Source organism: Anopheles maculipalpis, chromosome 2RL (assembly GCF_943734695.1).
Source record: "Anopheles maculipalpis chromosome 2RL, idAnoMacuDA_375_x, whole genome shotgun sequence".
In the NCBI taxonomy this organism is placed as follows: Eukaryota; Metazoa; Arthropoda; class Insecta; order Diptera; family Culicidae; genus Anopheles; species Anopheles maculipalpis.
In genome coordinates this window covers 40,222,926-40,250,546 of record NC_064871.1, presented here as the reverse complement: position 1 = coordinate 40,250,546, position 27,621 = coordinate 40,222,926, and the positions used below count along the sequence as shown (strand labels likewise).

Below are 27,621 nucleotides of genomic sequence, written 5' to 3'. Positions count from 1 at the left end.
TCGACCTCACCGTCGTGCAGCGAATTAAGCTCGCCAGGCTCCGATGGGCTGGCCATGTTATACGCATGGCACCGGACGTTCCAGCTCAGAAAGTTCGTTTAGGTCGTCCACATGGACAGAGGAGACGTTGTAGGCCCAGACTGAGGTGGGAGGATGGCGTGGAATCATTCACCATCAAGGCCGGGATAACGGGGATTGGCGGACGACGGCGCGGGACCGTGAGCGGTTCCGGATTCTGCAGCGGCTGGCCAAGAACGCAAAGCGGTTGTAGCGCCTGATAAGTAAGCAAGTAAGTAAGTCCTTTTCAAAATAAAAAAAGTACAATCCAACTACGTGCTATCAGCAAAGTCTTAGTAAGCCATTAGCTGATCGGCGTGACCTGGAAGCTCACACGACAAGAATAAGACGAAGATCTTTTAAGGCATACAAAATTGAGTTTTTTTGTCATTCTCAATGCCTTGATATCCTTACACTATGAGTTGCATATCCTTTGGCGCGGATTTGAAAATCCGACACGAATTTCAAAAGATTTGGCATAGATTTCCCAATTTTCCAATTGAGACTTGTGTATCAGACTTGTATTTACATGCTATTAGCTTATTTCGTATTTTTTTTTTTAAATTATAAGAATCAAATGGCCTACATTAACTTCCTTGACAATCAAAAAGTCAGACAAATTTGAAAGTAAAAAAGAAAATATCAAGAAGTCATACAGATGATTGTAAAATACACGAATAAAGATGACGAGCAAATTCTAGGATAAAAATCAAAACACACTAACCGCAGCTTTAAAATGTGGTTGAAGATGTAACATAATCAATAGAAAACCATTCCTTGAAGCATAAATCTAGAGCCAATTACAAACGAAGCAAGAGTAGGAAGTTGTTCAATCGTTAAAGGATGTCACTTTCAAAAATAAACATAATGACAGATTAGGATAAAAGACGACGTAACCTTCAAATTCTCCTGTGGCAATAAATCTCTAACTTTAACTTTAAGAAAAAATAAAAATTCTTGTTTAGTTTCAACTTTAATCGTCTCATATATTCCAAAATTCATAATTCAGCACGTCAACATATTAAAGGCGCTCCTTTGTACGACTCGAACGATTTAGGCGATAATATCTCTTTTTCCTTTTTAACAAAACAAATTGTACACAAGAAAAAAAAGTCCTTCCCACAACACATCTACTTAAACACGCCGTGTCTGTTTAACAAAACAACACACTCAACTATCTCTTTCCGCTTCAGTTCCAACAAACCAACGCCAGCGAATCCATCCAGCGCATCCCATCATCGGTATGCTATCGTTTACATTTTATTAAATTTGAATACGAAACAACACACTAGAACGATGCTGTGGGCGCTGGTTTGTCAACGTGATTTCAACCGACATCGTTTCGTTCCGTGCGAACCGAATGAAATCAGAGGTAACAACCGAAACGGTATCAATCTGATCTGGAAGCGTGTGGAAATATTCTACGCACGATTGCATCACCGTTTTCCGTACGTTTCGCATTCCTAATCTTGTGCCGTATGTTGACTGCGTCGTTGGGCGTCGACAGTGGTGATAGACCGTTCGTTCCTATCGTGCCGCGAAAGCTTCTTTTCCCTTGCTTCAACGGGAGCACTGCGGAAGCAAAAGTTTCATCACGGCCCATTGATCATCGGCAGAAATGCTCATTCCAATTGAAAATCTCCCTGCGAAACATTCGTTCTGCTGTTGTTATTGATGACATGGCGTTACGTTGAGAGGCCATCTATTATGAGGAACTGCTTATCGTTGGCTTTTATTTTAATTAACAATCTTTTCTACGGACCCGATTCAGTGAAGCCCACAAAATAGGAAGTGAAAACTTTGCCATTCTCGTTACCACAATCCAATCATAAGCTTCATCAACTGGACACTCAATCTTCATCCTGCCCGGCGCACCCGTGTATTGCGTTTGTTTTCTCCGTTCCTCCTGCTCCTGTTTGCTATAAATGTAAGTCAACGGCCAAACAGTCTGATTCTTCCACAAACACACAGTGGCCACACATAAATCATACTTTGTTATTGTTTGTTTACTGTGCGATGTGCTTTGTGCAGCGGGAGATGCCAGGATGGGAACTTCGCTATCAGGAGCTAACGATCGCACTTTCGTATCACCTTCCTGTACAAACACCAATCCTCTTCCGGTGCACTGCAAAAAGGACCAGCACGGCATGGTCCAACGCAAATACACACAGCAAAAAGAATAAACATACACACACAAACATCGGAACGCAAAAATAACACCACTACTTACCGCGATGAGACTGCTGCTGATCGACTCCTGTCCCCGGACGTTCGATTTGAAGTGTTCGATGACCTCCCATTTCGGTTTCTTCGGTGAGCTGTTCTCGTGGATGGTCATGGAATGTGCCGGCGAGGCGGACTCCAGCTCGAGCGTAACGCTCGATGTGGTTTGTTCGGTGGGCTGCTGGCGAAGGGACGAGCAGCGGCGTGCAAATTTGTTCTTGCGCAACGATGCAAAGTCCTGCGTGATGCCGAGGGTGTGCATTGGGAGTTTGGGACATTGCCGGACGGGGAAAAAAATGTAAGCAAGAGTGGGAGAAAAAGAAAGAAAGAAGAAAATTGAGGAACAAAGTGAGTGTGCCGGGTGAGTTAAAGTGACTACGGTGTAAATGTGTAGACGGTCGAGGGAGGGGAGTAAAGGTGAACGTGTCTCCCTTCCCGCGTGTTACACAAGCTACACAAAACGAACCAGACGTGTTTCACACCAGGGAATGGTAGCTGCATACATGAAGCCCCTATACCTCAGGTGACGAGCTGAAAGCTTTTCAATACTCACCAGTTTGCCATCGTTGCTGCTTTTCTGCTTGATGCGCAGGGAAAACCGTTTGCTCCAGTCACGGTTCTGATTCTCGGTTGAAAAGGAACGCAGGAGTGGTAATGGGGATGTCATGTTGGTAGTAGATTGTCCGAAACTCAGTTCCACTTACGAGAGATGCTCTGAAAACGAAACGAAAGGCGAAAAAACAACATGAATAACAATATTGGGTAGAGCTTTAGAATTTTTCCCATTTGACCATTTATTCATGAGCAATTCAACCATTGCTATTCATCTTAATTTACTCTAATTATGTTTTCAAATCACAAACATAAATAGTTTAAAGAGATAAAAAAAAGGAGAATAATAGTACAAATATTACACGTTTCACCAAAATAAACATCTGCCTAATGGAGGCGCCTGGTAGTTCACTAGGAAACGTGTAATCCACAATCAAAAGACTAGGCATGATTTCTAAAATCTTGATATCATCAATCTTCAATTGTTTGATACAGAAATAAACGTATAAATTTCATACAAAGATTGAAACAAATAAATTCACCAGCGAGTGGTTCGAATGGATTCAATTCCGCTCATTGAAGCACAAGGTAATTACCATTGAAGCAGTAAATTACATGTTTATGAAACGAATAATTAGAAGTCTAGACAAGGCCACTTATATTCTCAGAAGTGATTGGCACTCTGCTCATATAACGCACTAAAATATGTTAATCAATTCACTACATTCATTATGCGAAATAGAACGAATTTCATATGAAGGTTTCCTGTGCGATATAAATGTTTGCTTGCTGTTATTGATCAATTTCATTATTCCTAATTCCTAGCCATTCATAGTTTTCCTGAAGAAAATAAAACACCCAAACATTCCCTAGGGCCCTCCCATTGCGTTAGGAGTTAGCTCAAAGAAATGGTAAAATCGAATGACAACAGGCTCATGGCTATTTTCCAACCAAACCAAGCCCACCTGTAACTGTCATCGTCACCCGCCTATACAGCTATGATTTGATTTCTCGAGCCACCTGCCATCACCTGCCACCTGTTCGACACCATCGCGAAACAGCACACAATGTGTATTCGATCTCCTTATCAACGCCACCGTACAACTTAGCACTTTATCGAAAACTTCCTCCGGGCACCGCAAAAGCGACTAGTCAAATAAATGTAATGCTCCGTCGGATATCAAGCTGGCAAGGGGAGAGGGAAAGGGCCCTGAGTTAAGGGATGCCCGATCGACGACGGACGCGCTATGATGGCGCAACGGAGTTGTTGATTTTGTCTCTCATCTGGAATCGAAATTCGTCACGGGAATGCAGGCACATGACAGTAACAATAACAGAACCGCCTTGTCTAATTGATTTCGGTTCGTTTCATCAACCATTCGGAGCTGCCTCGCTGCGGAGGATAGCAACTGCATCGATGGAAGTAAGCAAGTGCTTGGCGAAGCGAGTGCTTGGGTAAATATTTGTTTCTGGCAGCTTATCTCATAGCCGAGCCACGACTCACCAGGAGAATTTACTTCATGAGTTCATTATTTTATCGTCTTCAAAGTTTGATTGTTTGCTGGTGCGGAGTGTTGCCTTCCGTTGTTTGCTTGTTCTGGGCGACTCTATTATTGTTTTTTCCTCCTTTAATTAAAGCATTCCACAACAAATGATTTGGGTTTTGTGGATTCAAAGAAAATAAAAGTATCATTTTTATTACTTTTGTTTTAGGATATGCAAGAAATGCAAAAAATGGATTTTTTTAAAAAACATTGTATAAACAACCAGATTTCGTATAAATTCTGAAATGATTAATTAATACCCAATTCTAAGAACGTGCTTGCCCGACAACCTTAATGAATTTGACTCATGATCGTTAATTTTATTTTCCCTCCTTTTCAGTAACAGCTTTCTAAGAAACATGTTTTTCTTCTTCTCAAGCACTAATCAGCTGATGCTATAATGATTCTTAAAATAAACATTTTTCTGGAAATCATAACTTTGTAAGGGTGCTCATAATTACATAAATTAAATACTGCTAGACATGTCACATACTTCATATGCAAGGTATAATTATGTGAGACTCGTACCATCAACACTCGTTTTACCGATTAATTTTATATTTATAGCTTTAAACAATTCACGGAATTCAGAATGAAAGTAATTAAATTAGGATTTCAATGAACAAAAACACCCCCTCAAAACATCTCACTTCAATAGTATTTCGCAATTTAAACACAACCTACGATACATTTGTGGTTTTTTCTAATTTTGAAATTAAATGAACCACTTTGATCAAGAGGCTTCTTCGACAGGAAAAAAATGAGTTTGGCATCCTTTTTTTTTTTTTTTACTATCCCTTATAATAAGGACATTGTGGCAAATGGAACTGGTATGTCACAGGACGCTTCGGAGAGGAAGTGGTGGAATTTGTTTATCAGCTAGGAATGCTTTTGTTTAATTTTTCGGTTTGGATCGTCCCTTGCGAGAGGAGGATTTCGTGTCTGCGAATCACAAAACCGCTGGTTTGTGGCCGCTTTGTGGTCGCGTAAATATTAGCTAGATTGAGTCAATGGAACCATTTGTGGTTCCAGAGAGACCATCTGTATCACCCTACTGCACAGCAAGCACTGTTCCTATCAGATCGAGCTGGACGAACAATGGAAAGCAAACGAAATAAAACAGAAATTGGCGCAAAACTAAACAAAAAAGCAATGCTCCCACTCACTTCATCCCACTTAGGTTTTTTGTACGGCTTAGAGAGGAAACCATTTTGAGCCAGCCTGTGGGAAACGTATATATTACGCATTCGGCATACCACTCCGTTATTTGTGTGTATGTTTGTGTTGAACTGTAAATAAAAACTACATACATACGCGATGACTTTGACAGTCAATCAGCAATAAACTGTGTCTGATGAGTTTTTCTCCCATCCTTTCGCTCGATTGATCATCTTCCGTCGCTCCGTTATCGTTCCGCTTGCTGCTTCCCCACTTACTTTTCCCACTGCAAAAACATACGTGAAAATCTTGTAAAGCGAATCGTCTGTTCGATGGGATGGGATTTTCGATTATCTTGCACTAGAAAGCATCGAGCAAGAGCAGGCAAAAAGAAAAGCAGAACAACAGCAAAGAAAAAAGATTGTTATCATACTACACGAGGCAGCCGAGGAAAAAAAGCTCACTTCGCAAGAAACCGTTCAACAGCTCGAAAAAGATTTCTCGAGCCTTCTCGAGCCGCTTTATCCGATCGCTTTTATGCATTCACTTCTCAAAAGCCATCAACCTCCGAAACCGGAACATTTTGAGCCCTGGTGAATCTTCCACACGCCGTTCAAGTGTTGTGAGTTGTAATCTGACAGCCGTACACACATCACCTCACAACACTGTACCGGTGGTTTAAGGTGATTGATGCGCAAAAGGCAAGCTCTTTAAATCGTAGCAAAATGGTACAATGTCGAGAGGAAGCAAAGAAACTCTGTTCATATGTGGTGAATAAAAAGTGGGATTGATTCAGGTTTAAACTTCTTAACAGTTGTGGGTCTTAAAAACTACTTCGAGAATATTTCATCTCCCAGATTTCCTATGAACAAAAAGTCTAAAAGATTTATTTATGTATATTCTAGTTTAACTGCTCAACGCCGTATTGCCCAAAAAAACTACAAGATTTTTAATTTTTTTTTATTTATTTTAAGTATGACGGCTTGCGCTGTATTGTCGAAAGAACTAAAAAATGTTCGATTCATTTTTCTCCAAGCAAAAATACACAGATTCTGTTTGATCTATTCATTAAACGACCCAACAACTGTGCTTTTTCAAAACAAAAATCTGACGGCTCCTTCCAGCCCAATTGTAAGCTCTAATTAAAAACAAACAGCAAACAGAACAGTCATTAGTGTGGTGTGGGTTGAGAAATTCAACACGAAATGGAAACCCCCGAAAATTGTACGACAACCGGCCAACTTTTTGTTCCAAGTCTCTGCTACCAACCAAAAACGAGAACGTAAGCAGGATGGGTTCGTTACGATCGCTTGTTACGTTACACCGTAAAGGGACACAAAAATCGCACGACAAATTGTATTTATAGTACTAATGAGCGACAGCAGGCGTGCACACTAAATCTTTCCGCTACGCACCGGAACCGGACAGTTTGAAAAATCAATCACCATTTGTCAACCTCGTCCCGTGCGAGGATCGCGGATCCATGGCAAAAAGTAATACAGCACACAAAAATAAAACAAAAGCTCACCAGATAACTTCAAACATATTTATTGACGGATGATTGTTTTTTTCCCCGTTTTGCATGCTGTCCCTTCCATTTTCGGGTTTATTTTTCCATTCTTTCCTTCGTGCAGCGACAGAGAGAGCGCATTTTTTTTTATTGTCACTTCCGCCCATTTGGGGTCGTGGGACCGAATCTGATGAATGCTTTACGATGACCATCGTCGAAAAATAATTTGATTTCCGTTGGCTGGTTCACCCAGTGCGCCATGTTCCCAGTTTCCGGGGCTGCCGAATCGAACCGGGATGATGAAATTAATCGTAAATTGAAGCATGAAACGACAACGTTCATCGGCTTTCGCTCGATGAAAATCAATCGAATGGAAATGACGCATTTCGTGGCCATCGGTGCCATGCGTGAGCTTTGGCATTTTTCAATCGATCATTATCACTCTCACACAACCAACAGCGCATCAAGCTGGCAGTAGCTCAATTAGCAAAATTTAGTCCTGATGATGGAAGTTTGCTATAGAGTGTAAGCCTTAAAAAAACGGACTATCTTATCACACGTATGAAACGATCCGGGGTTCGAATATCACATCAATCTTTTGATCGAGTTGAAATGAGGTGTAAGAGCAACTGTCACTTGCGTGTGCTGCGAAACACGGCCTGGTTGTTCGGATTATCACCGGTGGCGCACTGATCGACGATGGATTCATTTATCTTCACATGATTAATGAGCACGTACCGAGCTTTTGGTACTCATTAACAAACTGCTTCTCGATTTTATGGCGCAGATGGGTATATTGTTACCGGGTGACATCTGAAACTGTTGGGTTTTAATCTTGTTACGGCTGTTAGGCAGCAGCACGTCAATTAAGGAAGTTTGTCACACTTTTCATGTGCACGAACAAATTGCGGAATCTTAATGTCACATTACTTCACACAAGGCGCTTTGGGGTGGTGGAATTAAAACATATGCTATTACATAAACTTTCCCTGTTAAAATTTTAGAAATAGTGTGCATTTTTTTCAAAGATTTCGATCTTCACACTTTGAGTAATTTAGTAAATTATAAGCGAGTAAGTAAAGCTTCTTTCCCATGAAGGAGGCTAATATTACGTGACTGTTTCTGTACGTTACACCTGTGTAAGATTGAAGTAAGTTTCTGGTACAACCAAATTTACGATCCTGTTATTTCAGCATTTAAAATTGCTAAAACAGTTGGCAGAAGCTCGTCTACATTCCGTAAATGCCAAAAGCAATTTCTGCCAACAAAATTCTGTTGGATGCTTACACGATCGTACGAACTCGCTTTCTTTCTGTCTCTTTGCCTCTATCTCTCTCTATCTCTCCCTGGCTGGCACAAGTTATTGGAATTTGGTTCATTTTCAGTCAATTTTCAACGCTTCTACCTCAGCCCTTAGTCCGATTCATCCCCCGAAGGTGTGTTCGGAGGTATCCACAGTTTTGCTAACTCTGCCACCGGGTAGCTGCGGTTCACCGGCTAAAGTCAATTTATTATCTCTCTTCGCAGATTAAATCATTGCTGGAAGATGAAACGCAGCAATGGAAGTAGTCAAACATCTGCTGTATGGTAGGTTACGTTCCCAGGACCGGTACCAATCCCGGATACCCTGCCAGTGTCTTCCACCTGATATTCTTTTATCACTGCTGATCTCCTGTTGGCGCTGAAATGTGGTTGGCAGAAACAAAATGGACAATCCTCCTAGGTTCGTCTTGCTTCTTCTCCTCTGCCGTGCTGGACCGACGGAACAATGCATAACAAAAGATTCACAAAGCGTACCTCATGATTAAAACATGTGTAGGAATGCAAAAACAAAACAGCTGAACTACACACATAAAAACCGATGCTCGATGTGGTGGGTTTTGTACATGGCTCTCATGTGCAGTTTTTGCTGCGACCGAAAGGTATAGCCCGGCATGGTCCATACATTGCTGGCGGGCGTTTGCTGCTTAACCTTTCATGTTTCCGGTATTCCATCGGTATTCACCTGGCGTATTGTCAGAAGGACAAGAAAAAAATGCTCATACTGGAAGCAATTTTTTAAGCTGTTTCGTATGAAAGGACAGCAGAAACTGATAAAAAAATACAAAGTACCTAATAGCAGCTTCTCGGAACGCGTTGAAAACTTCAGATAATTATGATAAAACTTGTGAACATTAGCGTTAACTATCAAAAGGATTTGTTGGTCGTGTTTAACATATAAATTTTAAATATCAGATGGCAGACGAGTAAAAAGAGATATTGAGAGAAACAATACGGAACAGACTGATTGATGTTGAAAATTTTGAATGAATGAGCGATGAATTAATTGATAAAAAAATGCCTATTATTCATATCATCCGCACTATTAATGACATCAATAAGATCTTTCCCGGAAAAATTTAATGATATGGGTGAAAAAATAATAGTGAAAGCATGGCAAGAGCAGTGGGGGAATGTAAGAGATTATTTAAAAATCAATAGTTCAATACCACATTTTTCTTTTTCTTGGCTTTGCAACCTGTTCATTGGTACCACGTAGATGGATAGTCAGTCCTCACTACGGGGGTGCAATCTGAAAGAGCCTTGAACTCCAGTAAACCAGCAGTGTGAAGATTGGCATCGTTGTTGTCTCCTTCGTAGCAAATACAAACATTTTGAACACATATTGTAAGCAGATTTCTTTTGTTTTAAAAAGCTGTAGTTAAATCTCAATTTAAAGAGATTTGAGATGGGAAAAACCGATCTTGGTGTGTGTTTTTAACGTATAAATCGCAAGCAAACATGAACAAATGAACTCGTAAAATTTTGTTCTAAGCAAACCAAAAACTGTGCATTAAATAAGCCAGTCATGTTTATTAAATTACATCACCTAACATAATTCAGTATTGAACACCGAAAGTAACACTTAGCATCGATGTCCTTGTAAATCGATACTTAAATTATTTTCACATCCCTGAGAAGCACGGTAGCAAAAGCTTCCAATCAAGCACAATATTCTACAATGCGCAATCGAAGCCCCGACCTACTTTTGATAAAATTGGCAACAAATTAGCTACCGATGATTTTCTGTACAAACTTCCGGCATATGCCAAATGGCCGTCAATCAGTTTTACCTCCATTAACGGCACCATACACCATTGGGGGTTTCTACATCGTTTTTACCCACTAAAGCGCGCAAGAACATGCAGCGTCTAGCGAGTTTTCGCGTGCCAGAGTTTTCCGTTATGTGTAAAGTTTTCCACCACCTTGACTGGTTTTTTTCTTCTGTGTGTGAAGCGTTCAAATTCTTGGTGGAAAACTTTAGAATGGAATCTCGAAAATCGATGCATGATGAACAGCCACCGACTCGAACGTGTGCTCCATATACCCAGGGAGGGTAGTAATCGATGGTTCAAATAACTGGCTTTCTTCCTCTCAGCTAGCCCATGCTGCCTGCCGTACTTCGATCCTTACAACCGCAAGTAAAGTATGTACGAGGAACTGATGTTTGAGGAAAAGGTATCGTTGGTTGTGATTTTAGTGCCGCACGTGAAGCGATTGATTTTGCTATTACTTCAGATGGATTTATTTTACTATTTTGGGTTCGTATTGAAGTAAAATGCGTTGAAGAAAATATCACACTTTCCTTCTTATACTAAAATAAGAAAATATTATTTATTTATTTATAATTAATAATGACGGTCCAGTGCCGTATTGTCAACACCGCTTGTGTTGAGTAAATTTTATAATCATCTTGATAAGGCATTTCCTCCTTATTCTTTGCCTTATCCCGGCCATACTCGGTTAATAAGAAAATATTCATATTTAATATTTTTACAAATGGAAAAAAGTATACTAGAAACTAAATGTGTAGAATCATTTTAAAAAGTAAATTCATTTCGCCGTTCACTCGCATCACTGAAAGTAAAATACAAAACTAGTCTCTTCCTTCCAGCAAGTACTCAAAGTACGTCGCAGCACGCTAAGCCACCCTCAAAGGGTGCGGGTTATATTTCATCGTTGAAAGCACATCCATAACTGATGCCTCCGTAACTCATATGCCGCACTCGATCGGAAATCTCAATCCAAGCTTATCATGTTTTTACACCACATCCAAAGGGCATTCATAAAATATACATTAATACGTGGTACGAAAGATAGTGGGAAACCATAACTCATGCTCTAGTCATTCATGCGCCGTAGTTTACCTCCACAGTCGGTTGCTAGAAAAAGCGAAAAATCGATGGATAGGGAATAAATTCTGTGATTACATTCGCATAAAAAAAAGCATGAAAAGCGTACTTTCAGTTTTGGAAGTGTATCGATTCGACAGGGAGCATATTTGATGTGTACGAGCATCTGCGGCAGCTTCTTATCTGCTGTTATGAAAACTTCTAATAACAGAGCAACACGATGTGAACTATTCACCCGCTAAATCGGCGAGTTGACTCCCGATTATTATACGTTAGCCTCTACAAATCCGTCGATCCACTTTTCCTGATGGTTGGCTATCTATGACACGAATCATACATAGCTCAACTTGAAAACTCATCAAGTTGTGCTAGAGGAACTTGAATGTTCGGAGCTTAAATTCAAGTTAATGTTTCTGAAGAGCTCCTTCCTTCAATAAATTCGAATCGTTCTTCGATCCGTTTCGCTCATCGAATCAAAAAAGGCAACCAAGGAACGAAGACACATTAATCCTTCGATTTCAAGGATTTTTTTTTTCAAAGGGAAGGAAATTCAGCATATAAAACGTGCTTCAAATCTTAAATAACACATCCTGGATCATCATCTTCTGCTACTGAAATTCATGTCAAATATATCTATTTCCAATTTTTTCATTTTAAAACCAAAAATTGAAGAACGAGCGAACCATTTTATTATACGGTACATATTAATTGAATGAATCCAAATAGCCTAAAAGAATTCCACACGGCTAAGATGCAGACCTGAAACACGATACTTTCGATTGAACCCTCCATCCAAAGCAAACCTATCATCAAACCGATTTTATTCCCTCAGAATACTAAACAATTTGCTGCGAACGATTGAATAATCTTCAGCATCTGCAAAGTCCATCTTACAAACGAATAATTAAATCGTACATTTACGCTTCTTTTCCACCCAACACAAACGGCTGAAAAGGCTTCGAGCGCAACAAGCGCTACTGAAATATTTTCTCATATATTGCTTTGTTAACCACTCTCCGGGATTTCTGGCACATCTTCGTGGGTTTATTTTCTGTAACACAGAGCACATCTTCGTCACTTTTCCTACAGCATGCATTTGGCAAACTGCACCCGACGCACTCTGGTGCATAACAGTGCACGTCTGCACTGCGCACACCACCACCGTACTCGGCACATTACTCGACACTTGCCCAGCCCGGTGGAAAGGGTGGAACGAGATACAACGGTGCGTGTTAAGGATGGTGTTGAGTACACGGTAAGGGCAAAAGGGGAAGAACGAGAAGCAGGACGCATGTAAAAGCTAACCATTGCATCAGATCAAGCCTGCCGGGCACGTTCGATACGCTTTGTGGGGCTGAAGCCGATTTTGATTGACATTTCCGTTATTGCAGCACTGGAGCACGCAGTCAGATCGGGTGCCGCAGCCGGAGACGGACGAGATCGTGTGCGGAGGGTAGTGGTGTTGCATTCCGTGGCTTTTCGGTCCATTGTTTCGAGCGGTAGAATATGAGGTAATCAAGTTGGCACGTTTCCGTAACGTTGCCAGTGCTACATGTAGCATACGAAAACCGTCCAATGCACTTTCCTCTCGGCTTGGGGCGACGTGGTTCGGGAGTGGCTGCTGGTTAGTTGAGACACGCACCAGCGTTCGGTTTCGGTGGGATAAGCAAATCCATCGACGAACCAGCTTCGGGGTCACTCATCGACCGTCCCGTACGGCAACCAATACTGACTGCTGTTGATGTTGTCATCATGTGGACAACCGCACTGCCCATCTTCTATTGATAGGACGAACAGCTCCAGCACATAGTAAAATGGTAACCAACCAGCAGGAGAATGATGAGAGAGGAAAGGTAGCGTTCGATTCCGTTGAATTAAGACCATGATCAAATATACGTTCTACAGCTACGCTGTCCGAAATTCGATCCATCATCGATCATCAGCTAAGGGAAATGGAACCACGACCAATTTGTATCCACGGCCGTAAAATTGGTGCCAGCGGTTTTTTTTGGACATTCTCCCGATGGGTGGTCACGAAAAAATGTTACTTGGTTCATGTTCTGCTTGTACATTATGCTGAAGCAGTGAATAAAATCATAATTGTGTTAGTCGTTGAATTTCATGGAAAAGTTGAAAATACTGGTGGATTTGAGCTGGCTTTTTTCGTGTAATAGCTTCCTCGCCATTAGTAACGCAGTGTCTTTTTTTTTAATTGATGCCGTATGAGTAGAAGCTCAGAGCTCATCTCATCTCATCTACACTTTATTTTCGTCTGAAAAATAGTCAATTTGTACGGCGCCATTGCAAAGGGCAAAGCTGTTATCACCATTATCTGTAAATATCGAAGCAATGGCTAGCTTTTATATTCTTGTTTTGTGCCAGGCATTTCGCTTTGTTACTGTAAAATGAAAAGAATTTAAAGCACAATTATAAATAAGAAAATTATACATTCATGCTGTAAATGTGCTCACATTGTTGACGTTCGCAACTGGCCTTGTCCACTCGTGTTGTTGTTACTAGTTTTTCTTCCACCTCTAGCTGCTGGGCCGTATTCCCTGGAAACCCTGACCAACATAAATAATAACCAAACCATTGCAAAAACGCTTGACCGGTCAACCGAATGCTGCCCATTCATTTGTTTTCGTTTGACGATCGGCAACAGTGCAGCTGGTTTGTTTCTCACGCTTTTCCTACTTGGCAGCAACCAAGACAGCACAAACATTCGAGAGCAAATGCTGGACACATTCAGTATGCCAGTCGCTTCAGCATCTCTCGCTTCAAGAAACCCGACATTTATTTATGTGTTGCCTGCCTGTCTGTTTTGTATACTCACCTTCCACGAGCAGGGAGGATTCGTTTTCAATGCCTAGCAGAGGCAGCACATCATCAACAACAACAACAACAACAGCAGTAACTACAGAAACAAAGAATGCTACATGATAAAAGGCGAATGGAATCATTAATGTGCCCTATCATGCATGCGTTCGAATAGTGCGTGCGTTTCTTTTTCCATTCGCAGGATCATCACCTTTCAGCACCATCTCATCGCACATGTTATTTATGCCACTGATCGTTTTGGACAACTTTGATAATCGCACGGCACGGCTCGACGGCATTCGACACACGTGCTGAAGATACGCGTGGGTCGCTTACCCACAAAACGTCACGACATGTTCCTGTCAGGTGATTCCTCCGCTCGTGTAAGGCAAATCCAACTGGTGAAACGTTGATTGACATTTTCTCGTTAGTACTTTTAATTTTTCCTTATCGCTTAAAACTTACAAAACTACGCTTTTGGCAGTACGCTAAATGTTAAAGTTTTTCATTTCCTTTTTCCTGCTTACTGTCAGTAACAGCAATCGTATAGCTTTTACTCGAAGCAGCTGAAAGGCCTGAAAGATATTGTTTTTCGGTTTTTGTTACACAAATTTACAACATTGTTGTTTAAACAGTCTTCAAATTTTGTAAGTCAAAAAAGCTACTGATAATTTCTGATATGAAACGATTTTTGCCAATTATACACATTGCACATATAAGATAAACCATGGATTTTTTTCCTTCTCTCTTTCATAAATTCTAAATATGAGATCCATCGTTTTCAACCAACATCACACCTTTCTACACACGCTCTCATCGTTTAAAACGCGTCGTAAAACGCTTTGGGTGCTCCCAAAATAAACCAACACCGTACGTTGGTGCCTTATCTGACAGAGTTTCTAATCCAACCGCACCAATGGAGACGCCTGGTGACGTGTAAAAATTCCTTCCAAAGACAATAAACAAGCCAACACTGCGAAGATTAATGACGGCGGTACGGTTAGTCACATTTGCTTCAAAGCTTTCTCTACATTGAATTTAAAGCCTTTTTTTTGTATCATCCTCACTCAAGCAAACAAGTTGAGTACTGGCTAGAAGGGTCCTTCCTTTTTTCGAATGCTTCGAAAGAGAAGTACACAAACGCCCCGTTTCAAGGCAGTGGGCTGCACTGGCACAAGCAGCCGTGTACGCAAAGTTGCTGAATTATTAAGCATGTTCCTAGAATGCACTAGAACACACCCCGGTAAGCACTCGGAGACGCATGGACACGGCCGGGCTGGCGTGAGTCAATTTGCCTCATGTTGCTTTGTTTTTACATGACGTATTTTTCATCTCGTCTGGTTCCATAAGGACACTCGCCCGCTACTGTGCCTGTGATTAAATGTGTTTCTGTCGCTTCACCAACAAGAAGAATCCGCTCGCACACCCACGAGAGAAACCATCCATTCTTTTCGGCCACGTCTTTTGGGCGAAATTGCTGTTGAACGTAATCAAACTTTTTCGATCACTTTTTCCAACCACAAACCGTACCGACCTACCGACAACCGTTGTTGCGTCGCAAAGAAGCGTCTGTAACCCACACCGGTCTCTTAAGGGAAGCTGCAAAAAAGTAATCATATGTTTTTGCACACGCTTATGAGTCGTTTGTATGTGTGTGTGTGCATGTGTTTTCTGTATCTTTTTAGTGGTTGTTTGTCGATTCTATTCGTCTTGCCGTCTCGTACGCAACAAAGGAACAGTCCTTGTGCACACGTTTTTGTTACATCACAGAAAGCAAAATAATTGTGGGTGCAAGCAATGTAGCAGCATGAACGAATTTTTGGAGCAACCCAGGCTCATAATGTTTTAAAAAGTGTAACGTGACGTGAATCCACCTGATAGCAACAGTGGTTCACTTGCGTATGTGTGTGTGTGTGGCCTTCCCACAACAAATTTTCTTCAACACTGTTTATAGAGCCTTAAAGTTTGTCTTTCATCAAGCAAAATTATTCAACACAGTTCCTTAGAATATTTGCTTTAATTGCATTGCCAACGCAGAGTGTGTGAATTTTTCAATGATGCAATTATGTTTGAAAACAAATCTAATTCTTTCAAGCTTTTGCAAACTCTCTGTGCCATACGAGAGGAAATTAACATCAAACAATAACGCACATTTATTTCTATTTAGTTTAAGTGTTACAACACGGCGCCTCTATTTGCAGCCCTTCTTTGGCTGAATTAAAATGCCTTAAGTGTTATTTCGTTTTCGTTTTCGTATTTAACGTCCGATATAATTCAATCATTTTTCAGAGACATGCGTTTAACAAATTTCTATTGATCATCAATTTTTATTCGTCGTTATTCATCACAATTTTTAATCCTTCTTAACATCTGTGCTCTATCGATAACTAATTGTGTGAAACTCACAAAAGTTTTTTACTGTCCATGTTGCTGACGGGAACAAAAACGGTTGCGAAGCATCCGCCGTTGGGTGGACCGATCAAGCGAAGGACTAATCGAATCCGAAACTCTCGCGCAGTTTCTTGGCGTTACCAGATTTACTTGGATCAGACGAATAGGCTTATTCCTGGGTCGACCAGGCCAGTTCCTACCAGTGGATCCGCGTATCTGCTGATAACGCGTTGTGACGACGGGAGTCACCGACTTTCCTGAGGCGAAGCGGGTTAGCCTTTTTTCCTGGACTTGCCAGGAGAAGTATCTAACCGTGTCATCAAAGTTCGGCTAGCGATGATTTCCCGGATCTCAGGCCATTTGGGCGACACCAGCTCAGCCAATGCAGGCGAGTTAACCTTTTTTTCCTGCCGATGATATCTTCTCCTAATTCTTCCTACGGAGTACGGAGGCACGACTGTAGTGCGGGACCAACATCCGGAGGGAAGGCAAAGGGAAAACTTACCCATACCTGATCCTAAAGATTACATCGTTTCTTTTTGCCCGTACTGATGCGGTCGCGCATCGCCTTACGTTATGCTACGTTGACGTTATGCTTCAATGTAAACAATAGCCGCTGGTGCGATCGTGCATAGCTTATGCTGGACCGAATAGCTTCATCTGATCGTTCCTGCTCTTGTTTATGTTTGTCGTCGCGCGCTTATGCCGATCGGCGAGTCAAGTGCTAGATTGTTATAAATCAGATATGTCGATGGAACACTTTAGCGGTATGATTTTTTTTCCTTTCCCTTCGTTATATCACATTGATGTTTTCAAGGTTCCGTTAAACTCTTCTACAATGTAGATGAATTCGTTGCGTCTACATTTCTTTCACGGGCCTTGCATCTGCATTTCTGTTTATTTTATTTATTTACAATTGAATATTCTGTTTATTTTCTGTTACGTTTTTTTCTAATTGTCGCGTTTGCAACAGTCCAGTTGCAATAGCATTACAGTTGCTTAGGCCCTTGACAGAGATTTAACTTTGTTTAGCTGTGATTTCTGACCTTTTCGATAATATACTCTTTGAGGTATCTCGGCCCACTGGAGTAGATGAAAGGTGCGCCATTCTTCACATGACTGGACCTGTGTTCAAATCTCATCCGGAACGTCCCTCCATAGTAAGGATTGGCTATCCAACTACACACGGTATCGGCTATCCAACTACACAAGTCAAGTGAGCCATTCGATGAGCGGCGTGACTTAGAAGGTCGTTAAGCCAAGAAGAAGTTACCTTATCGAATCATCACTTGAAGCTTTGATCCTATCCTTTGATTAGATAATACATAAAGTAGTGTCATGTCTGCAAAGACACTACTGTAAAGACACTACTTTATGTAGTGTCTAATGTTAATTAGATTTTGTTAATTGTTGTTTGTTAATTGTAACTAATTGTTAATAAATTAATATGAGTACCTTGAATAGAACAGATCTTTGTTTTACAAACGAGTGAAAAGCAGGAACCTTAGTATGCTTAGTAACAGTTATTCGACCTGGTTTTCCATTTGCTTTCTTTAGCAATTAAGTTCGAGAAAAGTAATTTTTGCAGCTTGAAATAATTGTTTTTCGTATTGCGCTATCACCATTCTACCCTTTTTTATTCAAGAAAACCCCTAAACTGACCAAAATCAAAAATGGAATCTTGTACAAATATTTATTTGGTGTTCCTCCTACATTTTCAAACTATTTGCAATCGTTTTCATATTAAAACATTTTACCATTTCACAAAACTTTCCCTCCCTCTTCTAGCATCAAATACTAGTTGATCTATTTCCCTACGGTGGTTTTCCCATTACCACCAGCCACTAGCACTTTAAACACACAGCAATATTGCAAAATTGCTACGCCAAGCCCTCACTATTCCGCTCGTTGGTTGTTCCAGTGCCTCCAGTCTAATATACACTCGGTTTCCAAAATGAGAAAACTTTCGCGCACCACATACGGTACGCCCAGATTCAGCGATGGCGTGACGGGGTTATGCCCTGACACACTGAAAATTCGTCAATTACTCTTCCAATATATGGGTAACTTTCACTTGTTGACAACACTGGCTCTGTAAGGAGCAAATTGTTGTGTTCGTGTCCTAGACACCGATTCCAACCGAGTGGAAACGTTACGACAATATCCAATGCGTACACTCCAAACTTTGAAGTGGCTTATGTTACCGATGCCAGAGATGCCTTTTCTATAGTGTGTCAGACACAAATGTGACTGATGTGTTTTCGTGTTTAATTAATCTGCCAAATGCTTATGATCGCGACACTCAGTTCAGCATGGAAAAAGTTACATGTAATTAAGCTTCATGCATCAGATGCGCTGCATGTGCATCTTTTGAGCGAACGTATCATCAAGGCTAATTTTGTAAAAGTTTTTCATGAATAAAAAGTGAACATTAATAATTATTTTTACATAAATTAAATAATCCAGTATTAATTTTCATTTTAAAAATAACCTTTTTTTACTGCTTCCAAAATTCAATACAACATTTTTACACTAAAATAAGCTTCCAAAAATTCATCCTTTAAAAGGCCAATACCGCAACACATAGGATACATATCCCTTGAGCTTTGGGAACTTAAAAATATCATTATTAAAAATTATTAATTAATATAACCGAGTATGCCCGGGATAAGGCAAAGAATAAGGAGGAAATGCCTTATCAATATGATTATAAAATTTATTCAACACAAGTAGTGTTGACAATACGGCACTTGACCGTCAAAATTAATTATAGATCAATTAATAAATAAAAAAATAAAAAAAACATTATTAATTGACGAAATGGAGACGTGTCGTCCGACTCAAATAAAATGAAAATTAAAATAGAATAATTATTGAAAAACTAAAGCTAATAACGGAGGTACATTCGTGTTGGCACCACCTAACACCTAACATCCTGCTGAATTTCATTAATCTAATTTCGAAACGTGGAAAATGTCATCAACTATGTAAATCCTTTAAAGTATTCGCACAGTTCTGAACCTAACGTACGGAACGTATTAGAACATTGTATTCTTATCATTGTGAATTAGGAACCTTAAGATGGGTATGATTTTGCCACAGCATCCTAAACCCAAACCGAAGACGAGAAAGAAAAATGCAGCAAACAGTATTCCTTGCGTAACCGTACACAGTTTAAGGATGCATTAGAGCTGCTAGAATTGGAGCGCATTCCTGCACCTGCTGTAGCTCACATTTCCATATTTTCAATTTGTAAGGCTTTAGTTTTACACGAGAGCAAAACCTACCGCACTGGCACTATTGATACCCGTACACCACTGTAGCACTCATCGTTGCGCATCGTCATAACCTGAGCCGGCTTATTGACCCCTCTTACAACCAGCATCTTTGCCTGCATCTTTGTCCTAGAGCTAAGCGCTAAAATGAACGCACTGGAACGACGCTCTACACAGCTCAGAAGTAGCCCTAATGCATTCACTTCGTCAACGTGCATCTTCGTGAGCCAGCCGGAAATATTAGCGAGCAGGCACAGCCCCACACACACACACACACACACACACACACACACACACACAAGCACCGTACGGCGTCTGGAATGCATATTTCTACGCCTAATTAGTATGCGGCTGTAGCGTCGTTGTGCAACCACACGATAGCATCCGTTTGTAAAGTGCGTTCACAGGCAGTGCGTAGAGGAAACAGTTCCCATGCATTCATAATCGGTAATTAATAACGTACGCTTGAAGCTCGCGCGTAGAACGATAATTTGGAGGCACAAAGCTTGTTGGTTAGACGCTTGTTGGACGAGGGCGAGTGGGACAGGCAGAAACGAAAAGTAACACCATGCAAACAATAAAATGATGCGTTCCCGTCGAGCAAGATGCGGGTAATCAGAATTTGGTACCAGTTTCGACCGTGCCGGAGTAATCGATAATGCAACAGCAGTGGCTGTGTTCGTGAATGGCGCATGATCCATTCTCGAGTGAAAAAGGATAAATGCATATAAGGCCTCTTGCTCAATGGACTAATTACCGATTCCGGACAAGTTGATCATCCGATCCACAGTAGCAAGTCCGGCGGCTGTGGATATTATAATGGTTTTGCGGCTTGCTGATTATGCACACACGTTTAACTATTGCTTGCAGGCCTCAAAATCGGTCGAGTAAGTGCTGTTTAGCTGTAAGCTTCTTATTTGATAAACATTTCGTTTGTGCTTAATCGTTGGACTTGTTGCATTACGTTTTCTAGCGCGTACAAAGTGTGTCACCTTTCCTAATGTGATTAAGTTTGCCAACACCCATACAATCGTTCACTTTTGAGCAGTGCTTTGCGTTTGCACAGCTTTCAGTGATTTAATTATACTTTTTTTTTTGCTTTCACTACAACAACTCACTTGTGCCCCGGTTGTTCTTTAGATCTTCCGCAAATTGAATAATTTTCTAATTTAAACTTCCAACAACCAACCCTTAAAAATACCCGGATGAACGCCATTGAAAGGGGCCCGCACCTTTTTGCTGCTCTTTGCACGAGTACCATCTTCAGTGCGTGCGCGTGAAAGCAAATCCATTTACCCTTTTGGACAAACCAACCGAAGCAAACACACACCAACCGAAAAAAAAGAGGGAAAGGGAAAAAGTTCAACGGGTTGTTTACATTGGACAGCGTCCAGCGTGCTTTCCGATGAGAATGGTAGGGGGCGCTAGTGGCGTTACTCGCGGAGTTTTTTTGGCGAGATCGTTTTTCCTTATTACAAGCTTATTCGTGAACCGATTTTGAAAAGCGATATATCAAAAGATGCGCGCCATCAGGACGCATCGGCGACATAAAAAAAAAGTGACCGATTTCATGGAGTTCGCGTATTTACAGTGGTTTCAAAAGTGAAAAAAGACACTGTTATAACTTTTGTGCTAGTAATCCTATTGGTGATAAAAGACGCTCAAAAGACTTGGTTTAGCGAGACCAACTTATGTTCAAAATTTCGTGGTAATCCGTGGAAAATTGACGAAGTTACGGCCCGTCAAAGTTGCGTACATAAACCGCGAAAATGGCGGCCTCCGGCTGAAAAAAGCGGTCCGTTGGCCAAACGACCGTTAATTTCAAAATTTTCGTCCGGGAGTTCCTCCGGCGGAACATCCAGTAGAGCACCCGGTGATTTTCGGGTTGTGTCCGTCCTGGCCTTCCGCGGATTCCTGGCGGGCTTCTGAGGCCCCGGGTGGCCAATTTTCCGATTGCTTCGAACAGGGCGTGCGACCCCTCAATCGACGCGTCTCGAAGAGAGGAGTGGGGGAAAAACATTTCCCCCCCTCTTCCGCCACCCCCCTCACCGCTAGAGCCGGAAAACCCCCACCAAAATCGGTTTTTCGCGATTTTTCCGGGGAAGGAGTGGAGATAGCGCCACGGTGTCTTGGGACGAAATCTCCGGGGTGGAAAACCACGTCTAATGCCATCTTCGGAAAAGCGATTTTCCTAAAAGCCAAAAAGATACAGCAGGAAAAGTGTTTTTCGCGGATTTTTTTTTTTTTTTTTTTTTTTTCCGTCCGAAATTATTTGTGTGGCACCTTATTGGTTGACATTTTCCGAATATTCCCGACGGCGCCGGACTTGGACGTGTGGGAAGTCAATTAAAGCGTGAAGTCGGTGTGAGCAGATTGAGGTGCTGAACAGCACGGAAGAATGGAGACGCAGGAGAAGGGACACGTCCTGCGGTCAGGACGGACACGTTATACGTCCACTCCTGCTAAGCGGACGGCTACTCCATCGGTCGACTCACCACGCCCGACCAGCCCAGCAATGGAGGTGAGCGACATGTGCCTCTCCACTGACGATGAGGAGGGAGAGCCGATCAATAATACGGTTGTGGCTGTGGCCTTGTCAGCAGAGCGACCGGAGGCTCGCTCGGCAGGCCCGACTAGGACGGAGCCGCAGTTGGCACCTATGGATGGAGAGAGCAGCTCGCGGATGCTGGAAGCGCTTCTCCAGCAGGTCGAGGCGCTAACTGAGCAGCTGCGGCTTAGCCGCGAGCGTGAGGAGACCCTGCAGCGAACGCTGGAGACGCTGCAGGAAGGAATGCGGGCGCTGACAGCGATGCAAGCTGCGGCACTGCCTGGAAGCCAGGGCAGTGCGCGCACTAAGCGCAGCCGCGGGCAGCGTAGCCGGGCCAAGCAGCAGCAGCAGCAGCAGCAGCAGCAGCAGCAGCAGCAGCAGCAGCAGCAGCAGCAGCAGCAGCAGCAGCGACAGTGGCAACAGCAGCAGCCAAGCCAGCAGCAGCAGCGATCTAGCCAGCAGCAGCAGCAGCGACCTAGCCAGCAGCAACGGTCAAACCAGCATCATCAGCAGCCAGGCCAGCAGCCACGGAGTCAGCAGCGCCAGCAGAATTGGGGGACGGCAACGGTGGAGCCGTCTCTAGGTCATGAAGGCGGCTCTTGGGCGGAGGTGGCTCGCCGTAAGCCGACACGCCAATCTGCAGCAGTGCAGCAGCCTAAGCAGCAGCAACGACAGCAGCTACTCCAGACACGGCAGCAGACACCGGTTCAGGTATATCGGCCTCCGCAGCTCCGACAGCTGCAGCAGCAGGGCCAGCAACATAAGACCACACGGCGTGCGAGACGGGATCTGATCGAGGTCGCTCCAGCTGAAGGTCAGTCTTGGGACTCGGTTTACGCGAAGGTTCGACGCGCCATAAAGGAGGATGTGGCCTACAAAGACCTGGTTGGTCACATATTGATCGGTCGTCGAACACACCTGGCTCTCCTGCGTATGGAGTTGAGTCGTTCGGCTAATCCCTCGCTGGTATTACGTGACGTCCAGCAAATTGTCGGCGAGGATGGAGTGGTTCGGCTAGTGACGGAGATGAGCGAGGTATTGATTAGCCATGTGGACCCATTGGCCCAGGAGTCCGACCTGAAGGAGGCAATCGACCAGAAGCTAGAAGGTGAGGCTAGCGTCGCTTCCGTCCACATGTGGAAGCTCGTCGACGGCACCAAACGAGCTCGTGTACGCCTACCGGCCAGGGTGGCCAAACAGCTAGCCGGGCAGAAGCTGACACTGTGCGACTGCATAAGTACAGTGAAGGAAGCTCCAGCAGTTCCAACAGAACGCCAGCGTTGTTATCGCTGCCTAGAGCGAGGTCATCTCGCGCGTGATTGTCGTTCGTCCATTAGTCGGCAGAACATGTGCATCCGGTGCGGCGTTGACGGTCATCGGGCCAAAACGTGTAACGCCGAAGTGAAGTGTGCCATCTGCGGGGGTCCCCATCGCGTCGGCCATAGCACATGTGTTCGTCCGGCATTGCGTTCACCCTAAGAATCCTACAGCTAAATGTGGATCACTGTCGGGCAGGACAGGACTTAGCGCTTCAAGCAGCGAGAGAACATCGAGCCGACGTCCTGCTTCTGTCTGACGTGTATAGGCCGCCCGTGAACAATGGGAATTGGGCGTACGATGCATCGAGAAGTGCGGCAGTGGTGGCCACTGGTTCGCATCCTATCCAGCGGATGTGGAGCTGTGCTGTGCCCGGATTGGTGGCCGCCCAAGTGGCTGGGGTCACTTTTATCAGCTGCTATGCACCTCCGCGTCGTCCCACACTTGAGTACGAGCAGTTCTTGGAAGCCGTGGAACTTGAGACTGCCTCCCACTCCAGGGTCGTCATCGCCGGCGACTTTAACGCTTGGCACACGGAGTGGGGCAGTGCGAGGAACGAACCACGCGGCGAGGAGCTGCTGAGTCTGATTGACAGGATGGGACTCGCGATTCTCAACCAAGGCAATGAACCCACCTTCATTGGGAGAGGAGCAGCTTTATCCAGCGTGATTGATGTCGCCTTCGCCAGTCCGTCGATTGCTCGAGCCGACACATGGACGGTGCTTCCGTTCGCCAGGTCCGATCACCAGCTCATCAGGTTCGAGGTGGAGGGGCCAGCTCAGTCGCCTCAGCAGAATCGGTCGCACCAGTCGTCTCGTCGCGTTCCACCAGCTGGCCGGCAGCGCGCTCCATGCGCTGGCAAGCGGTGGAAGATGACTCAGTTCAACGAAGAATCTTTCCTCCACGCGCTCGAAGATGTTAACTTCGCTGAGCAGGCTGCGACTGACACCGGTATGGTTGCAGCTTTGACGAGGGCGTGTGACATCACCATGCAGCGAGTCTCTCGGTTGCACAGTGACCCTCACCGCAACGTGTACTGGTGGTCGCCTGAGCTAGAGCGGCTTCGTGGGAACTGCCTGGCCGCGCGAGAGCGGACAAGGCAGATCATCGACCTGGAGGAGCGTAGCGTCGCAGCTGCTGAACACCGCACGGCGAAACGGCTGCTCGAGAAGGCGATTCGTGCCAGGAAGCGGCAGGCGTTCGAGGAGCTCATCGACATCGCCAAAGAGAACGTCTTTGGCGCTGGGTATAGGGTGGTGATGTCCCGGCTACGTGGCAAACGTGTGCCGCCCGAGACTGATCGTGCCGAGCTGGAACGGATAGTTTCCGATCTGTTCCCAACCCACCCACCGGTCTCTTGGCCAGACTCTGGCGATGCGGTTCCTGCGGCGGCTTCTGCTGAGCCTACCGACGCGATTCCTGAGGTCACTCCTGGGGAGCTCCTGGCCATTGTTGCGGATGTGGCTACGCGAAAAGCTCCCGGTCTGGACGGGATTCCAAACGCTGCGGTAAAGGCGGCGATCAGAAAGTACCCGGAGGCCTTCTGCCGCTTGTATCAGGACTGTCTGTCCCGCGGGACGTTCCCGTCGCAGTGGAAAAGACAGCGCCTGGTACTGCTGCCAAAGCCTGGCAAGCCTCCGGGGGAGAGCTCTTCATACCGGCCACTGTGCATGTTAGACGCACTCGGCAAGGTGCTGGAACGGCTGATCCTGAACCGTCTTAATGCGCATCTTGAGGACCCTGACTCACCGCAGCTGTCCAGTGCGCAATACGGATTCCGACGAGGGCGCTCTACAATCAGTGCGATTCAGCGTGTTGTCGACGCGGGCAAGACGGCTATGTCGTTCAACCGCACCAACGCCCGTGACAAGCGCTGCCTGATGGTCGTGGCCCTGGACATCCGAAATGCCTTCAACACGGCCAGCTGGCAATGTATTGCCGAGGCGCTGAGAGATAAGGGAGTCCCGTCGCAGCTGATGCGGATCATCAGATCATATTTCGAAGGACGCAAGCTGCTGTTCGACACCAGCGATGGCCCCGTCGAGCGTCACATCACCGCCGGAGTTCCGCAAGGGTCCATCTTGGGTCCGACCCTCTGGAACGCGATGTACGACGGGGTTCTCGGCGTTGCACTACCGCCTGGGGTTGAGATCATCGGTTATGCCGATGATCTGGTCTTGCTCGCCCCAGGCACGACACCGACAGCAGCAGCAGCTACAGCAGAGGAAGCAGTGTCAGCAGTAGACCGGTGGCTGCGAGAGCATCACTTGGAGCTGGCACATGCGAAGACGGAGATGACGGTGATATCCAGCCTGAAGCAGCCTCTGCAAGGGGTTACCATCACCGTTGGCGGTGTGGTCGTACCGTTCTCACGCAGCCTTAAGTACTTGGGGGTACGGATACACGACCACCTGTCATGGGTGCCCCACGTCTCATCGATCGCAGAGAAGGCAACCCAGATTGCGATGGCGGCGTCACGCCTAATGCCAAACCACAGTGGCCCGAGGACTTCAAAGTCTCGTTTGTTGGCTGCAGTAGCGGATTCCACCATGCGCTACGCTGCACCTGTATGGCATGGCGCATTGGACAACCGCGAGTGCCGCAGGTTGCTGCAGCGGGTACAGCGTAGGTCTGCGATTGCCGTGGCGCGAACGTTCCGGACGGTTCGCTGCGAGACGGCGGTAGTATTGGCCGGACTCCTACCGATCTGCAGCGCCATTCGAGAGGACACTCGAGTCCACAGCCGCCGCGGAACAGCATCCAGCAGGGATATTCGGTTGCAGGAGCGGCAGCAAACCATCGTCGAGTGGCAGTCAACGTGGGATGCAGATGCCGCCGCCGAAAGTGCCTCCAGGTACATCAAGTGGGCACATCGCATGATCCCGGATATCCGATCGTGGCAGTCGCGGAGCCATGGCGAGGTGACGTTTTACCTGTCTCAGATACTCTCCGGACACGGGTTTTTCCGGGAGTATCTTTGCAAGATGGGATTCACCTCGTCTCCGGACTGCAAATCGTGCCCAGGCGTAGTGGAAAGCACCGAGCATGCCGTATTTGAGTGTCCTCGTTTCAACAACATCCGGGGGAGGCTACTGGAGGGTGTTGCTCCAGAAACATTGGTCGACCACATGATCCAGTGTCCGCAAAACTGGAGCAATGTGTGTGAGGTCGCCAAATCCATCATGCATGCGCTCCAGCGTGACTGGGACGAAGAGAGGCAGCTGATGGCCTTGCAGGATGACAACTCGTCTGCAGCCGACCGTCCAGACCCCGAGACCACCCGACGCAATCGGTACGACCGGCGGAACGAGGCCAGGCGCCTCCAAACAGTGGCAGCAAGAGAAGCACGGCGAGGTGGACGGCCTCCACCCCCACCCCCGTCACCAACAACGGCTGCCCGACGAGAGGCGATTCGAGCACGGGTCGCTCTATGGCGAGAGCGCCATAGAGACACCGTTAACATCCGGGCCCTTTTCAATCCGAATGCCTCCAGCGACGAGGAGAGCTTCGATGAAGAGGAGCTACACTCGAGGGGCCTAACCCCATCCGAGCTGGCAGCGGCCAGCGAGGAAGAGCGTTCGAGGCGCTAGGAGGTTTACGATTAGTAATGGAAACAGCGGGTTTTCATTACTAATCGAATGAAACTAATGAGAACAAAAAAAGGAAGGTCTTCTTCTTAGACAGGAGCGGGAGAAAATTCCCACAGGGGAATACAAATGTACTGCCGCTGAAAAAAACCCCTTCTGGGCAGAACTGCGTGCAGATAAAAGAAAGGTGAGTTGAACAATCTGTAAGGCCACAACGGTGGACAAAAAGTTACCGCAGAAAAGAACCCTCGCGGGAATAGTACTGCGTGTGACCAAGGAGAGGAATTTGTAAAATTCGTGGATTGAATAAATTCCGCCTAAAAAAAAAAAAAAAAAAAGCGTGCTTTCCGATGAACACTCCCGCTGACCACAGGGAAGCACCTTTCAGTGTTCTGCTTTAAACGCCACTTAACTCAACTGGCACGTGCAAGCTTTTGAAACTTCGTTCGGGTGTTTTTCTTTTTTGCCTT

The 27,621-nt window shown here is 44.7% G+C and overlaps 4 protein-coding genes across 4 annotated transcripts in view; 2 read left to right on the top strand and 2 right to left on the bottom strand.

Annotated features, from left to right (window-relative positions):
• LOC126556719 (adenylate cyclase type 6) overlaps positions 1-2,991 on the bottom strand; it is a 41,294-nt gene extending 38,303 nt beyond the window's left edge. Inside the window, exons 1-2 of the mRNA XM_050212164.1 lie at positions 2,834-2,991; positions 2,288-2,518 (exon numbers count right to left, since the gene is read on the bottom strand). Coding sequence (XP_050068121.1) covers positions 2,288-2,518; positions 2,834-2,947 — 345 coding nt within the window. The 5' untranslated portion in view covers positions 2,948-2,991. The remainder of the gene's footprint in view (positions 1-2,287; positions 2,519-2,833) is intronic.
• Positions 1-27,621, top strand: part of LOC126558330 (actin-related protein 1) — a 309,926-nt gene that overhangs the window by 3,201 nt on the left and 279,104 nt on the right. The gene's annotated exons all lie outside the window — the stretch shown is intronic.
• Positions 1-27,621, top strand: part of LOC126557178 (uncharacterized) — a 422,959-nt gene that overhangs the window by 163,595 nt on the left and 231,743 nt on the right. The window lies entirely within an intron of this gene.
• Positions 1-27,621, bottom strand: part of LOC126558300 (ras-related GTP-binding protein A) — a 284,579-nt gene that overhangs the window by 95,864 nt on the left and 161,094 nt on the right. The window lies entirely within an intron of this gene.